Source organism: Nannobrachium achirus (assembly GCF_963921795.1).
Source record: "Nannobrachium achirus genome assembly, chromosome: 20".
NCBI lineage: Eukaryota > Metazoa > Chordata > Actinopteri > Myctophiformes > Myctophidae > Nannobrachium > Nannobrachium achirus.
The window spans coordinates 43,264,630-43,283,257 of NC_137827.1; the positions used below are offsets into that span (position 1 = coordinate 43,264,630).

At 42.5% G+C, this 18,628-nt stretch overlaps 1 protein-coding gene across 1 annotated transcript in view; it reads right to left on the bottom strand.

Moving 5' to 3' along the window:
- The window catches only part of prkd1 (protein kinase D1), a gene marked incomplete at both ends in the record, with an annotated part of 72,760 nt that extends 69,384 nt beyond the window's left edge, over positions 1 to 3,376 (bottom strand). Inside the window, one exon of the mRNA XM_080751078.1 lies at positions 3,152 to 3,376. Coding sequence (XP_080607204.1) covers positions 3,152 to 3,376 — 225 coding nt within the window. The remainder of the gene's footprint in view (positions 1 to 3,151) is intronic.
- Between the last annotated feature and the right edge of the window lie 15,252 nt (positions 3,377 to 18,628).

Consider the following 18,628-nt stretch of genomic DNA (forward strand, 5'->3'; position numbering starts at 1 on the left):
GTCGGTCTGTCCGGGTTTTCTATATAAAGGGTATATATGATGATGACATGATGATGACATGCCTACAAAAGGCATGATGTCATAAATGATGATGACAGACAGGGGGTCTGGCACAACCAGGTTGACCTGGTCTAGTTTTTGCCAGACCCATGAAATGGGTAGGCCTACATAAGCAAATGTCTGTCCGGGTTTTCTATATAAAGGGTATATATGATGATGACATGATGATGACATGCCTACAAAAGGCATGATGTCATAAATGATGATGACAGACAGGGGGTCTGGCACAACCAGGTTGACCTGGTCTAGTTTAGGTAGTTGTACTCGAGTATTTCCAATTTCCAATACTTTTACTTCTACTATCTTGGATCCAAATAGCCTATTGTAGCCTACTTTACTCCACTGCATTTATTTGAAAACTTTAGTTAGGCTACTTTGTAGAGTTGGATTATTATTCACATATACATTAACCACTCAGCACTACATTTTGGCAATTTGAAATAATGATCTTGTAGATCTGCTATTTTCAAAAGATTTGTAGGCTATACACTCAGGGCCGTGCTTAGCGATTTGGAGGCCCCAGGCAAACCCCAGTTTGAGGCCCCTGGGTCGGGAGCCATATGCGGGTCGCGGACCAATTTCTAGGGGTCGCGAATAAATACTCCCTTATGTTTTGTTTCCTATATTTTAGCTTTTAATTATTTGAAAATATATATATATATATATTTTTTTTAATAACACAAGTTTAATAGCCTATAAACTCTAGCACTTTTTCAAAAGAATTCCAGAGAAAATAATAACAGGAGGAGGGAGAAAACAGGGGTTGGGTGTTTTACTCAGGGACACTGCAACACATTGCTAACCTGGCCTGGAATCGTACCTGTGACAACCAGGGATCTGGTTCCCTTGGCAGGCTCACTAACCACTCAGCTATGGATGGCCACAATGTTTGACATATAGAACATAAAGAATGAGCTTCAACTTCTCTCACCAGAAGCAACTTACACAGGACAGGTAAAGTAATAAGAATAAGAATACTGAGTTAAACATTACATTACATGACCATGTTAACAGCCTTTTGTTAAGGGCCCTTTTACTATTTATATATGAGGGTATTGAGAGCTTGAGTTTGAGAGCTGGTGGGGCACCAAATGAATTTGGGGGCCCTCAAAACGTTAAATATAAATATATACAGTATAAATCTTGTTTATATTTTTAAGGAGACTAAAGTAACTTGTGACATTAAAGCTCTTTTCAGATAATCAGAGCCCATTGTTGCAGCGACAGGCCAACTTCTTTCAGGTGGTAATTAGCTGCATGTCTGTGGCAGAAATGTCATCTAAGGATGGTTGCTTCATGTTAAATAACACACTTCAGCTCAAGTTTCATACACTATTAAACCTATGAATTGAATCAGTGTTATTACTTATAGTGTTTTAAAAAAAAAACGTAATTTTAATAAGAATAAGAATAACTTTTAAGTGCATGTTTTGCAGTGGTTTTCAAAGACAAAGTTTGTCTCACAGGACAGTCAGTGGGTTAAGGCTATACATATCCATTCGAAGTTAAACACATACATTACATGACTATGTTAAGGGCCTTTTTACTGTTTATTTATATTTGACGATAACTCATGGAGCCCCCTGGGTGTTTCTGTTTGAGGCGACCGAGTATTTCCCGGTGAATCTGTGCGCAACGGTGGGGGCTTGGGAGTGTGGGGGACACGAATCACTGACTATTGCTGATGATGGAGAGGTTATATAGCTTAGCTTTTATGTATTATGTTATGTAATGTAATCTTGCCGATTTAGTAAGAGACTCGTCGCCAATTGCAAGATATTTAAAAGTTATTTGGGGCCATGATGATATCCTTTCTTCCCACAACAAGGATTTATATTGTCTGTGTTATTGTTTACAACCACAATTATTCACGTGTGGCAAGATCGCGGTTCACTAGTTTTAGTAGGCTATAGACTCGAGGTGGGTGAAGCCTTTTCAGAAGTTAATTTAATGTTTTCCATTTAATGATTTCCTTTATCCTCATCTAATCTTGCGCTAATGCACGCAACTGTTTTTGCCATGTTTTAAGGCCGTGTATGCTTTTCAGAAGTTAATTTAATGTTTTCCATTAAAGGATTTCCTTTATCGTCATCTTCCGCTAATGCACGCAACTGTTTTCGCCAGGTTTTAAGGTCTTATTTTAGTTGTTTCTCATAAGCTCGCAACCCTCCTTGCCCATCGGCCCCCACCTTTGCGCACAGATTCACCGGGAAATACTCGGTCGCCTGTTTGAGAGATTGAGAGGCCCCAAATGGATATATTTGGGCCCCTCAAAATGTTAAATATAAATAAACAGTATACAAACTATGCGTGCCATCTTTAAGAAGCCCCAGTAAACCCTGTGAAAGTATTTCAAGTTAAACATCACATTTCATGTTAAGGCCCTTTTTACCCTTCTTTTATATTGATCTCATCCCGGGCCCCACTTCAAACTATCTGGGGCCCCCAAAATGAAATGGAATTGATACACATATATTATATGTATATATAAATATGGGGGCCCTCAAAACTTTTTTTAAATATAAATATATACACACACTTTAGAAATAATGTATCCATTCCCTGCATCGATCCTTCTTAAAGTTAAAGTAATGTACGTGACATCACAGAACAGACACAAAAGAACCGCTTGGGTAATCAGGACCATTGTTCTCTGGTCACACCTTTGAGAGCCACACTCTTTTCAGATTCTAATGAGCTAATGTTAACCCTCACCCTCACTTCAACTGTTCTCTGTCTCACAGTTGAGAGCTCAACTGGGGCCCCCTGATGGCCATGTTGGTTAAAAAATAAAATAATAATAATAATCTCATGAGGCCCCCAGGCTGTGAGGGGGCCCCAGGCGGCTGCCTAGTTTGCCTGTATGGTAAGCACGGCCCTGTATACACTTGGAAATGGGACATAAGTAATCATTACGTCGTAATGAGTAGGCTACTTTTACTTTTGGTACCTTATACCTTTTGATACTAATACTTTTGTACTTTTACTCAAGTAAATGTTGAATTCCGGAGTTCTATAGACTATACTAACAGAGGCAGTATTGATAGGCTAGTTACTTTAATAGTAAAAAACTCCTATAGAGGCTACTCACCCTCTGGTCCACGATGGAGCACGCCATCTCCCGAACCTGCGCCAGGCTCACATCTCCAGGGTCCAACAGGACCGGCTCTCGGCTCAGACCGATCTGGATGTGGATGGAGACCCCGCCGGCGTCCCCGGCGTCCCCGCTCCCCCCCGCCGGCACCCCGGGTCCGGGAACCGGCACCGGCAGGAGGAGGAGAGGGCTGGGGGCTCGGATCACCGGAGGGACGCTCATCGGCTCATGTGTCATAACTCATGCAGCGATAACTTCCCCGTTCCGTTCCTTCCGCGGTTGGTATTGTGTTGATGTTGGATTAGAATAATAAATAACAACCCAAAAGAACAACCTCAATGTCTCTCAGCTTTGAATCACACTATAGCCTATAGATGAATTCGTATTTCCCGAGTCTTCAACGAAAACTAAGTGGAAAAATTGGCGTGCGTTGATCAAGTAGCCTAAATGAACCGCTTATAATAACCGTTGATAAAACGTTATAAACCGTTATATAAAACGAAGAGAGAGACAGTAGACTACTGTGTATGTTGTCAATCTTTCTGAGCTGATCCTGAGAGATAAATTTGTCTGACCGCAGGGAAGCAAAAAAGAAAGAAAAGAAAAGAGAAAGGAGAACAAAACTTCCACCCAACCAATAATAACTGTCCAAATGATGACTGATTATATAATAGCCTACAAACTAACTAAACTGTTTGAACAACCGCAAATGATGCTCTAGTTCCAGTAGTTGTTGTAGGCTACAGTACTAGCTACTATAGTAGTAGGCTACCATTTGGAAGGGACGGACGCTGTTGATGATGCGGACATGAGCCGTGATGATGGAGGGAGAGACAGACGTCAGCTGAGAGGAGAGGAGAGGACTCAGAGGAGGGGGAGGGAGAGGAGGGGAGATAGATAGATAGATAGATACTGTAGATAGATAGATAGATAGATAGATAGATAGATAGATAGATAGATAGATAGATAGAGAGACAGACAGACAGACAGACAGACAGACAGACTGACTGACTGACTGACTGACTGACTGACTGACTGATTGATTGATTGATTGATTGATTGATTGATTGATTGAACACACACACATACACAGATACTAGTAAGACGCCCTAAGGGCAAGAAGCGAGGTCATGCTGAGACCACATGAGACAGATACAGTATGTCCATATATGGGCATTCCCAGATATTGGCTTAATTCTGATGACATCAGGGATCTCCATATATGGGCATAAAAGGGACATGGACATAATGGAGCATGACATGAGGTGTGACTGACTGACTGACTGACTGACTGACTGACTGACTGACCTGACTGACTGACTGACTCACCTGAGGCGGAGGTTTTGATTAACTGCTCCCTACGGTCGCAATTAGCATATTATGTAGGCCTATACATAGTACACTGTACTGACTGTATACATACATAGCCTACACAGCCTACGTAGGCCTAGTACATACAGTACGTACATACATACATTCATAGGCCTGCCCTACATAGGCCTACATAGAGTATAGGCTTTATTTTAATATACAGTAGGCTACATCTGTTTCAAAAGGCTGTGAAACTAACTAACCAAATAAGTGTGTGTGCGTGCGTGCGTGCGTGCGTGCGTGTGTGCGTGTGTTTGCAGTTACTATACTATGACAAGACAGTAAGATCTTAAACACATACTGTATGCAGCAGAAACAGCTGTGACGGACATGGATATTCATCACGAAACAATTGCTTTATAAAACATTGAAAGCTCTACCAATGAATTCTGCAAATGCCAATGAGCAGGTGGTCTTCTTTTCTCCAAGGATTAATGATTGTGACTCTTGTGTTTTCTCTTCTGTTTATACTGGATGATTTTTTTAAGCCTTTCAGAATGGCCAGTGATTATACTGTACATTACTGTACATGTTGGATAGGATTATGTCAGATCACCAGGCTTCTGATCCCAGACTCCCATTCACATTCACATTCACTTTGGCAGAGATACTTCATGGACAAGGGGAGAGAGAAACAACGAGAACTAATCACACCAATCGCCCGCAGACCCCCATTTACAAAGATATGAAAGGGACCCCCATAAGAGAAGATAATATTTACAGTTCTAACAGTGATTCTCAAACATTTTAATTTCAAGGACCCCAAGTTTGACAAGCATTTTAGGCTACGGACCCCCATATAATGGTATTTCTATCTGGGATTTGATTCTCAGATTAGGTTAGTGTTTTACTTTATGTGTGTTCCTTTAATTTTGAAGTAATGTGTATTCCTAGTAACTAGTTTCTTAGTTGTAGGTGTTGACTTTACATTTGTCCGGCTTTATTTTTGCCAGACCCAGGGGGTCGGCCTACAAAAGGCTTTGTCGGTCTGTCGGTCTGTCTGTCGGTCGGTCCCTCTTTTCCTCAGTGTGCCTGTGTTTGCCTCTGACTGCTCATCTGCCCCTCCCTTCCCTTGCTCGGCTGATTGCCTTGAGTGCCGTCACCTGTACAGGACCAGCTGAGTTGAGTTGGCTGACGAGCTGCTGACACTATAAATTCCTCAGCCCATCTACAAGCTCAGAAACATTTCCAGCTGCTCAGCCTATACAATCCTGTGTGTTCATGTGTTAGTTCAGTGCCATACTAGTGAAAACAGCCGATCTACAAGCTCTTGCTATTAAGTCCCCCCCCTTCCTTGCATTCTGATTTTCATTGCGGGTCTGGCAGAACCATGCAGGTGACCTGGTCTAGTTAAAGTGAAGATGTGTTTTCTTTTACCTTAGTTACTGTTCCTGTCTTGTCCCTCCTGATTGTTCTGATTGTTCACCTGTGTCCTGTTGGTCCCCTATAGCCTATCCCTGTGTTGAAGATTGTCAGGTGTGTTCACCTGTGTCTGGTTATCAATGTGTGTATTTAAGCCCTCAGTTCCTTAATTATCTTGCCAGTTTGTGGATGTTAACTTCTCTTTACTGTCATTTCCTAGTGTATTAGCCTATTAGAGTTCCCAGTGTGTTTTCCTCACGCATCCTCGTTTTTCCTCCAAATTTGGTGAATAAAGTCCCTTGTGATTGAGCTTCGCTGTCTTCACCTCGCCTGTCTGTCCAGCAGTTGGGGCCTTACTACACCTCTTGACACACAGTGACACACCCAAGCAGAAGGTTTATGTGTTTCTGTTTGGACACGATGGAGGAAGAGACCAACACAGTGGTCAGTGGCAGTTTCCTGGAAAAATGTTATGAAATATCTGGTGTCATCTGTGAGAAATCAATGGTTCTCATGTGTTGGTATTGGCCAGTGTGGAGTAAATTAGCAATTAATGCCATCCCATTTACCTCCAGAGGGAATTCATCTGAATCGTATCTCACAGCCCTTACTACATGAATGAAGTAACAGACTAGCCTACAAACCATTCACACTGTACTGTAGATACCTCACACCATCCTCTATAAATCTGATGGAATTACTACACATACCATCACCTTTATTCTGAATCTGAACATTCACAGCGTTCGAACATTCACATTCCATCCACCATTGCTGCCAAGGTCCTTTGCTTCTAATGCTTATGAAGTGCAGATGTACGTTATTACCACAGTCTACTAGACACTAAATCCCCTTACCCCAATTGCTAATTCTGAACATTCCAGATCTGCAAGCTCACAACGCATCGTGATGCGACGCGTTGTGAGCTTGTAGATCAGTTATTTTCAAACAGCCTATACACGTAAAATACATACGGCTAAAGTGGTTAATGTATGTTTTTTTTATATCATAATGTATATCCGCAAAGTAACTAGTTAACTTAAATTTTCAAATAAATGTAGCGGAGTAAAATTACAATATTTGGATCTGAGATGTAGTGGAGTAGAAGTAAAAGTATTGGAAATTGGAAATACTCAAGTAAAGTACAAATACCTCAAAACTGTACTTAAGTACTTTACACCACTGGTGTTGGTGGGCAGGGACTTTACCACATGCACCACTGATTTAAAGTTTAGGATGAGCAAGCAACATACAAACAAATTGGACTAAACCATCTGATCATATACACTTTCCTTGTCACACAATCTCCCACACCCACATTCATGTTTATTTCTGTGCATACACCATAATTAACCTGCCGGTTGCAGAGAAGGCTGGTTTAATACTTACCTTCAAGTCTTTTAATAACTCAAGTTGAGAGACTTCCAGTCTCAAAGTCAACCATTGCCAAGAGCTGTGACGAGGGGGAGTGAGAGGAAGGGAGAGAGAGAGTAAAATTAGATTTCCTTATTTCAGGGGCCATGGATACGTCTGACGGCTTTGGTAACAAAATAGGCCCACTAGTAAGCCGTCAGGCATGTATGCCTAATAGTGGAGAAAGGGCGGAGGAGGAGGTACTCAGTATTGGCCAAGCACCAACCCCATCTCACCCGAGTAGATTCTCAACCTTTGGGAATCATACTGGCTGCTAAGTAACTATCGTAATCGCTAGACAAGATATAAATGTATCTATTTATGATGGAAAAAAAGAACATTTCATCATGTTTATAAGTAAAGATGTGGCCTCACAGTTTTTCATCACCTAGCTTTTCCTTGCCTATCATAATAACATAATTGTCATAATAATGGTCTGTCATGTATGTAGGTGGAGGGTAAAGTTCAGGTAATTCTGGGTTTTCATCTACATCTTTCCCTGGATACATTTGTGTGACTTTCACTATAGTTTGTTTACACCTGCCCTGATAGGTGGAAATGCACACCTAGGCCTACTCCTTATGAATACTGTCTCCAAATGGTGCCAACGGCATGAATTAGCTGTGAAAATGGGTTGGGGTCAAATACTTTATGTTCAGTTTTTCTTTGCTAACTTAAACAGTACTTGGGTATAGATCGAGTAAAGCATTAGTCCCCTACTATTTCACAACCCCCTATCCCCTCTGCTGCCAGGAATGCCATGTGGTCCATGGGGCAGGAGCTGTTAGCATGAGGCAGCTTGATGCACAAGTACACCCCCTGGACAAGATACTATGTCGCAGGGACTTGCCCCAATCCAACCCTTGATGCTGAGTGCCAAGCAGGAGGCATTGGGTCCCATTTTAGAGTCTTTGGTATGACCAGTGATCAAACCCCGACCTACCAGTCTCACAGACATTCTAACCACAAGGCCACCGAGCTGATGGCATTACCTTAATCCAGGGCTAAAGTTATAAAATGCAATCATTTGAACATTTCCTGCTTTTTCCTCACAATTTATAATAATTTCCATTATTCATTATTTGCTGGAGGGGCCAAGTTGGAGGTACCGCAGAGGATTCTCATGCACAAAATGAACGCCTAACATTTTTTGCAATGTTAACATGCTTCTATGGGGGCACTGACACAATTTCCTAAATGGTATGGAAGTCTATTCATGTCATGTGCATCTTCAAAGTCCCTCTACCATAATGGTAGGGAGTAGGGACTGGTGAAGCATCTCCAAAATGTGTCCCATCCTGTTGAACACCTATCCAGATGACCCCTTCTCATACCCTGCCCTGGGTGCAGGGGTGTCAAAAGTGGGACTAAGTTACCAGGGCCCAAGGTGGAGGGGCCTTGATTATTTTATACTTTAGCTATTGAAAAATAGCAGATCTACAAGCTAACAGCGCGGCACGGAGTGCCGTGTGCCGTGCTGCGAGCTTGTAGATCTGCTATTTTTGAAAAGTCGTGAAAATGTGTGCATATCTTTGAATATATGTATTCTTTAAGCAAACATTTGTAACTCAAATTTTGCTTCTGGGGGGTCCCTGGAACTACATAATTTGAGATGGGAGTCCGTGACCAAAGTGGTGGCCTTGACAATGAAAAAGTCTGAGCACCACTGATGTAGAAATATCGTTTTTTAAAAAAAAACTTTTGAAAGGATTTGAAATATTCAAAGACTTGCACACATTTTCACAATAATAAAAAAAAGGAGCAGATCTACAAGCTTGTGAGCTTGTATATCTGCTATTTTTCAATAGTTAAAGTACAACATAATGTGTAATAATGCGTTCCCAGTCTAAATGGGTTAAACCCCCTCCCCCTATGAAGAACATTCATAGGGGCCCCGCAGTGAATCCTTGTACCCAGGGCCCAGAATTTGGTGCGACACCCCTGGATGATGTGCTAGTTGGGATGAAGAGCACATTCAGCCACAGACCACAAAGCTACTTGGACAGTGCTTTGTGCCAGTGGCCACCAGGCCCGGCAACCAAGCCAGACCAGCCTGATCTTTCTATTGTAAATACCACCTATTTTGCATTGTCTATCCATACCTCCCTCTGACCTTTACCATTATAAAATAAATACCATTTACTGTATCTTTGCATTGTGTTTTTTACGATGTGTTTTTTGATGATATCTTCTGCATAGTACTGTGTTCTATCTGTCTGTCATTCAATGTTATATGAGTTTAAAAAAGGATCTGCATTTAAATAAGCCATGGGATTTCTTGGGGCGTCCTTTTAATTGACCTTTTAGTTGAGCTGTATGAAACGGTACCTTTTCCTATGCAAACTTCTAATAAATGATTCAATCAATCAATCAATCAATCAATCAATAAAAAATACTTCCATTGTGTTCTATCCTGCTCTCTGGGATTTGCACATACGATGTATGGACCACACAGCACATACAATGACATACCCGAAATAGGGCTTGAACATGGTTAACGTTTAACTTAATGTACACAGCTCATTTGTATCCCTATATCATTTGTTTACACACTTTAAGCTTTCATTTTATGTGCACAGCTGTTTCACATGATCACCCAACACATGGAGTGATACTCCAGCCATGGCTGCACACCGCTTATAGCCCATACAGTACATGTCCTGGAGGAGAAATAGCCCATCTCCAACAATCATGTCTGCACCACTCTACGCATTTAAGGGCGGTGCAGTTTCCATACCAGGTGGTTCGTCAGGATGCTCTCCATGGTGCTGTTGTAGTAAATTGCTGAGGGTGTGTGCACAGGCGCACGCTTGTGCTGAATTTCTTCAGCCCTTCAGCCTTTTTCATTATGTTTTTTACTTGGAGTATTTCCAATTTTCAATACTTTTACTTCTATTCCTCTACACCTCAGAGGCAAATATTGTACTTTTACTTTACCACTATAGCCTTATTTATGCGACGTGTTGTGAGCTTGATCTGCTATTTTCAAAAGATATGTATACATATTCAACTACGTTTGGTACTTTTAGTATATTTTGATGCCAATACTTTTGTACTTTTACTCAAGAAATGTTAAATACCGAAGTATTTCGAGATTGTGGTATTGATACTTTTACTTAAGGAAAAGATGTCAGACGTACCTTTTCCACCGCTGGTGGTGTGTTGTGTGTGTGTGTGTGTGTGTGTGTGTGTGTGTGTGTGTGTGTGTGTGTGTGTGTGTGTGTGTGTGTGTGTGTGTGTGTGTGTATTACTGTATTATGACTCATGTGAGGACATGTGTGAGCCAAGGAACTTTGTGTGATGGCTTCGATGTAGATGGGGGCACTCATTTCTTTTTTTTTTTTTTTTTTACTTTCATAATTCTTATCCCACAATTTTGTAACCCATTTTTTCACCCAGTGCAATTGCCTAAGCTGTAATCCTGGGCTCTGTTCTCCCTCTGCCGCACCTGGGGAGACAACGGACTGACCTCATGCTTCCTTCTATGCATGAGTAGTCCAAGTTGCTTCTTTTAACCTGACAGGGGGGATTTCCCCGGTTTGGACGTAACGCGTGGAAGGAACATGTTATTCCAACCAGTTCCTTTCCCCTCCATCAGGCGCCCCGGCTGGCCAGGAGGAGGCATTATAGAGACCAGGATTATTGCATATTTTTGTGAGGGTATCTATCCTAGGAGACACGGGGAGAACATGCAAACTCCACACAGAAAGGCCCTTTCGCCAACCCCACCTAGGGTGTGGGCGCTGATGACGCGGAGGAGGGAACACGCTGCCAGCGCCCACAGCGTCCCCCGGCGGGAATCAAAACCAGGACCTTCTAGCCGCGAGGCGACAGCGCTATGCCCCCTTAGCTCCTTGAGGGCCACGTAGTTCTCTTGACACCACTGTGACAGTGATCTGACCTCCTCCGTGTAGGCCGTCTCGTTGACAGTGACGATCAGGCCCATCACTGTCATGTCTTCAGCATACTTGATCTCTGATGACATTAAAGCTCTGCTTGCCACGCAGGTGTGTATAAACAGGGACTATAGGGAGCTCTCAGCACACAGCCCTGAGGGGTTGAAGGCCAGTGGATCTGATGTGGTTGCCTGACGACCTGACAGGAATCGAGTATCCAGCTGCGCATGGTCAGGACAGGTGCAGCCAGATCGCTGAGCTTGGCATCTAACTTGGCATGCTGTGCAGCCGAGGTGCAGTAGTCCACAAACAGCATTCCAGCGATGCAGTGATTTAGAGCATACAGTACCTTGGTTTTTGGGTCACGGTCTTAGTTCAATTTCTGTACATGTTATGTGCTTAAGGAGTTGAATATGGCCAAAGTGCCCTTGGTTTGCAAAAGATACTTTGAGCTCATTGATTGATTGATTGATTGAGTATTTTATTAGACAAAAGTGGAGAACAGAACAAGTATAGTCAATACATTAAAATAATGTAGTACAGTACAAGTACAGTTAAACACCCTGCCTAAAAGGAGCATCCCAAATAAGTCCTTTTACGGTCTTTTTTACGTCTCAAGTCCTTGGTATTCAACTGAGTTTTTTCCCCCTTTTTTCTATTTGTTATATCCATGAGTTACTCATGGATATAACAAATAGAAAAAAGGGGAAAAAAAAATCAAATATGATCACAGTTATAAAAACAGTATATGTACAGGGTAGGGGAGACAAGGGGGGTGGGGCTAAGGTAAGGGGCTCACTTCTCGCCTGTCTGGGAGAAGTGATAACTACCTCCGCCTCTGGCCTACTGAAAGGTGAGTTTTCAGGGCAGTCTTGAAGGAAGCCAGCGAGCTACATGTTTTAAGGGAAGTAGTCAAGGAATTCCACACTTGGGTGGCAGTGTTGTAGAAGGAAATTTACCCATGTTTGTTTTATGGGTTTGTGTTACCAGATCATTGTGTGCGTCCCTCTGGTGTTCTGGCTGTGGGTGTCGTTAACTTTTCAGAGATGTTTGGAGCTTGCTTTAGCAACTTCAGATGGCAACAGACAACATAATGAAGATGAAGATATGATCATAATTTATTAATGCTAAATAGATTACCAACAACCTCACAACGCATCACAAAGCGACAGTTTCTAGAGACAGGCATGCACGCACTGCACATTTGGCAGTATGAAATAACGCAAGTAAGTTTAATTGCAAAACCAAAAATGCCGTAATTCACAAGTGTGCATTGAAGCGTCGATGGCATACCGTACAAATCAATATTACACAGAGAACCATTGCATCCCTAATTTGCACGCAGCAGTTACGCCCCTCCGGGTGAGAAAGGGAGGTGTGAAGAGCCATGGCAACTGCATCATCAGTAGATCTGTTTTGACGATATGCTAATTGCCATATAGGTCCAACATGGCACGCAACATGGAACAAATAAAGTCCCTCTCCAACCTGTCAAAGCATTTACTGACAACTGAGGCGAGGGCGACAGGTCTCCAGTCTTTCACTTTGGAGTGCTTGGGGACAGGGGTGTCACACCAAATTCTGGGCCCTTGGGTACAAGGATCCACTGTGGGCCCCCCATGAATGTTAACTATTGAAAAAAATAGCAGATATACAAGCTCACAGCGCGGCACAGAGTGCCGCGCTGTGAGCTTGTAGATCTGCTATTTTTTTTTTTAAATGAAAATGTGTGCAAGAAACCTATGTTTCCATGTCAGTGGTGCTCAAACTTTTTCATGTCAAGGACCCCCAAGATGATATGTATTTGGTCACGGACCCCATCTCAAAATATTTAGTTCCAGGGACACATTTTCACGACTTTTCAAAAATAGCAGATCTACAAGCTCGCAGCGCGGCACTCGGTGCCGCGCTGTGAGCTTGTATATCTGCTATTTTTCAATAGCTAAAGTTACTAGGGCCCCTCCACCTTGGGCCCTAGTACTCAGTCCCACTCCCCCCCCCCCCCTAGTGGTACAATGGTGGACAACCTGAATCCCGTGGGAACAACAGCCCTGGAGAGAGAGAGGATGAAAATATCAGCAAACTCCCTGCCATGCGGTGCGCACATACCCTGAGGACATAACCTAGGATGTTATCAGGTCCTTCAACCTCTTGAAGGCCATGTGAGATGTTTAATGGGGCTGCTAACTACATAGCATTGATTCTCCCTCTGATGATCTGTGATAGTGTGCAACCCTTGCCACATACAGCACTTGCGACATCACAAGGGGAACGCTGTTTGTGTATATATGTACATGTCTCTGACTCGTTGCAAGTCTGCGTGGGTGTTTATCTGTTTATCTGTGTGCGTGCGTGCGTGTGTATGTGTGTGTGAGAGAGAGAGAGAGAGAGAGAGAGAGAGAGAGAGAGAGAGAGAGAGAGAGAGAGAGAGAGAGAGAGAGAGAGAGAGACATTACCCCAGAGACACAACTCTCATAATTAAAAAACAGCTCATTGTTTGTGTGCGATCTTACAGAGCCCTCGTCAGACAGTGGCTGAAACTGCAGCTTGCATCATTTACTTAAAACTGTATCCATTCATGGGCTATAGATGCATGTTCATATTACTGGTGAATATGCAATATACTACAGTATATTTATGAACACATCTATACGCTAACCCAGTCAGAGTTGGATTTGATCATGTCAAGAGGTAGGCCTACATGATCCTAAAGTACACAGACGAATCCTCAGTGTTAATTTATCCATTTGTAACTCTGATAGTGTACACATTTGTACACACGTTAAACTAACACTCAGAATATATGTCCCAGTTTAAATAATTTGAATTGCTCAAAAACCACTGACATGATAGGATTTTGGTCAAACATGAATCAAACACAGATTTACAATCATCAAGTGCATAGTCTGCATACGTCTTGTGTCTGTGTTTGAAAATCATGGATGAATCATGCCATGAATCCAAGTTTATTCTGAGAGACACATCACTGTAGTTGTTCAAATGAACCCTAGCAACCCTGGTCTGTCATAAAGTAAAAAGATTTGGTGGAGGGGAAAAAAGGAAAGGGCCAAGAATAAACCTATACATGGGACCCCAGTCATGGGTTAAATCAAACCATTCTTGTAACATTGCAAGATCAACAGGCTTTTTTCTGTCTGGTCTATCAAGGTTCAAAGTATCTTAATAGGTTCAAAACTAAGACGTCACATCTCGGCAGCAGACTCATGATGACAAAGGACATAGTGAGTGAGTGAGGCACCTGACAGCCATTGATTTCGTTATGGAGATTTTGTGATATGTGTTTTAACATCTAAAAGTTTCTTGTGTTGTAAGCGGATGTACCGGTACTTTTCACTTAACCACAACATTATGCTTTGCTTAAGTGAAATTCATCGTCGTCTTTATGACCCCGGGGGTCGGACCGTCTGACAGACAGGCACACGTTTCACACATGTCTCAATCAAACATGCTCCACACACAAACACACACGCACACACGCACACGCACACGCACACGCACACACACACACACACACACACACACACACACACACACACACACACACACACACACAACAAAAGACAAACCCTCCTCCCTCTGACACACGTACACATTGTGAGGGTGAGAATGAGCTGTTGTGTAGCAGGCTAGCTGTCTCCCTGGTGAGCTGTGTGTAAATATTGTGTGTAGAGACACTAGACATGCTAAAGCAAGTGATACAAGCTATATAACACAGCATAGCGTTCCTTTATCTCCACACATAAACTCATGAATATGGAAGCTTCACTTAGCGCTGCAAAAAAACATCAACGGGGCTCAATGACAACACGCTCGGCGCCTGATTTATTTAGAATCTTCTATGAGGTAGTTTGTTCTTTCAAGTATTTCTGTATGGCTTTGAGAGAAACGTGGAGAGCGAGACATGACAGAGGACAGAGAGAGAGACAGGAAAGAGAGAGCCAGCACAAGAGGGGAACGCATAGTTTTACTGGGATTACGTTTAGGAATAAGGTTAGGTTTAGGCATAGATTTACTGTGGTTCCATTCAGGAACACTTAGTGGCGACCTTTTCCCGAGGTTGCCGGATTTGACCTGGGGCAAGCATGTTTTGCGTTCTTGTATTTCTTTTACTGAGGTTTAGGTTTGGAATACATTTAGGGTTACGCATAGTTTCACTGGGATTACGTTTAGGAATAAGGTTAAGTTAATAGATTTACTGAGGTTACGTTCAGGAACATCTGGTGGCGACCGCTCCGAGATCACCGGATTTGAACCATGTCAATTTGTGTTTTCAGATATTTAACCACTTCAACCGTCAATACTTAATACGCTTGACCTTTCACTATATGTACTTAGTCTGCTCTTTTTCCCCTCTACACCAAAGCATTTTGTGGAAAATAGCCGATCACAGTGCGAGCCGTTGTAGATCTGCTATTTTTGGCTAAAGCTCTCCGAATATGGACGCTATAGGGTTCAAAAAGGAGAAAAAAAGTTTCTATCACAGAAAGATTTGGAGGACTCCCTGTAGTAACTCTGTGGACCTCCTAGGGGTCCCGGACCCCCTGTTGAAGACCCCTGGTTTACAGTATGATTACAGAGCTTCATTTGTGCTACAGTGTCACCTCTTGCAGCATTTGATCTGTCAGCGCCACCAGCAACAGCTCAAGATGTCAGTCTCAGTGGTGATTAAAAAACATTAACCCGTTGCTTTATCATTTATCACAACGCATCACTGTGAAACATATGTCACAGTGTCATGGGAATGCGATGCGTTTCCCTCTGATGTCGATACAGTTCTTTCATTTCAGGACCAAAATAAATAGGTGAGATGTGAGCTGTGTTGCTCCCTCCAGACCCCCCCCTCCCCCTTTAAACTGACTAAAGAATTGTCTATGAAGTATTTGATTGTATAAATGCTACCTGCCCACTGTAAGGTAAAGCTTTTATTGTCCCTGAGTGGCAATAGCGACGAAAAAGGATGGTCAAAACGAACATATACACACACGTGAAAATAGATACAGTTAATAAGGGAGGGAGGGGGAGGGGGAGAGAGAGAGAGAGAGAGAGAGAGAGAGAGAGAGAGAGAGAGAGAGAGAGAGAGAGAGAGAGAGAGTAAAGCATTAAGCTTCTACTGTAGGTAGCTTTGATTGGCTAAAATAGAGCAGGTGATTGGGATGCAGGGAGGAGTTATCTTGCCAGGTGTGGCTCCCTGCCTCCTGACATCAATGATTGTCCTGACTCCATTTACACAAGCATTTTCTTCCCCGCTTTTGAGCTTGTAGATTTTCCACTTTTTGAATTTGAAGACGGAAATGTTTCAGTTTTAACGGTTCCCACCCGACAGATGATATCGTAGGCTATACTGTACACATGTCTAGATGTCTTCATATACTATATAACAGCTTACATCTTAACAAACCAGAAACACATCATTATGGGAATGGTATTATGTCTAACACCCATTTCATAACTGTGGACTGTTGTGAATTTGCAAACAATTTGAATAAATATTTATAACAGAACACAGAGATACACACACAGCCCACAGTCATGTATACGAGCATGGTTATCATGGTATGTCGCACGTTAACTTTGTGGTGTGTCGTCCTGCTGTGATTCTGTGAACGTGTAAATATTGGTTCACATTTAACTATATGCAGCTACAAAGGAGCCTGAGGGTGACACACGCACGCACACGCACACACACACACACGCACACGCACACGCACACGCACACGCACACACACACACACACACACACACACACACACACACACACACACACACACAGTGGTTGGTCTTATATGATACAAACTTCCATATTTACATTACATCATGAAACTATTGTGTGAAAATTACTCATGCAGTTAGAATACAGCCTGTGGGGTGTGTGTGTGTGTGCATGCATGCGTGTGTGCATGTGTGTGCGCGTGAGAGAGCGTGTGCTCTCCATGGGGAAAGCTGAGTCTGATGACTTGTTGTTGTTATTAGTGATTGTGTGTGTGTGTGTATGTATGTGTGCATATCTGTTGTACTGATGACTGTTGTATTATTCTCGTTGTTTGTCTTAATAATGGCCCTCCTACGTACACTGTTTACTGCACAGCATGAGCTCACACACACACACACACACACACACGCACACGCACACGCACACGCACACACACACACACACACACACACACACACACACACACACACACACACACGCACACAAATGCTTGCACGCACGCACGCTTAAGCACGTGATACAACTGGATAACTGTGATGAAAATATATTGTTATGTAGGTGGATATTATAGACATGTCTATAGATGATACAGTAGATTAGATGGACAGGTGTTCTGATTGGCGTAGAACATTAGTTCTATGCTAATCAGACAAATTGAAACGCCTGTGTTGGTCCTCAACATAATTCCGAAGGTTCATTGTTCCGAAGGCAGCAACACTCCATGGAGTGTTGCTGTATGTGTCTAACCGCCCATAGGTGAGCACTTCCACCAGGTTTGCCAGAGGTCTGAGGGAAGAGTTCAGCACCACGGACAGCGCCGGCAGGGGTGTCGCACCAAATTCTGGGCCCTGGGTACAAGGATTCAATAGTCTTTGTGCAAGTCTTTGAATACCTGGTATTTCAAATCCTTTTTTTGAAAACCCTATGTTTCTATGTCAGTGGTGCTTAAACCTTTTCATGTGAAGGACCCCCAAAAAGATATGTATTTGACCATGGACCCCCATCTCAAAATATTTAGTTCCACGGACCTTAACTTAAAGGAGCTATAGTCAACTTTTTCTTGAAAAACGGATGCTAAAATAAAAATAATGTTTCAAAATATTTTATAAAAAAATAACCTTCATATGTGTTTCTATTCAAAAATGACCACAAAAAGCATAAAATAATGATGAAATAATCATTTTTGGCCATTGTCAGACCGACACTTTGTTTACATTCTAGTCTATAGACTAGGATGTAAACAAAGTGTCGGCCCTACAATGAAAAAGTTGACTATAGCTCCTTTAACTGCCTTAAAGGCCCACTTCATCTCTGGGACAACCAGATCTTATTTTATTGTTGTTTGGGACAAGATCAACACAACCTTGAGTTATTTTTTGTGTTCAATTTGTGTTTTGGGATATTTTAGTATTTCAGCACTGGTACAAAGCGAAAATACTCTCTATGCTCACATTATTATGTGGCGAATTCGAGCCAAACACTGAATCCAACCTAAAATTGAATAGAAGAAACAGATGAAAACCATATTGCTAGCAGCAGCACAGGCTGACTACACACGTGCGCGCCCACATATGCACACACACACACACACACACACACACACACAAGCACGCTCGCACACACACACACAAACACCCACGCAAACATCCGCACCCCCACCTGCGTTCCAAACAATACACAAAGATGCTCTATCTGTAATTA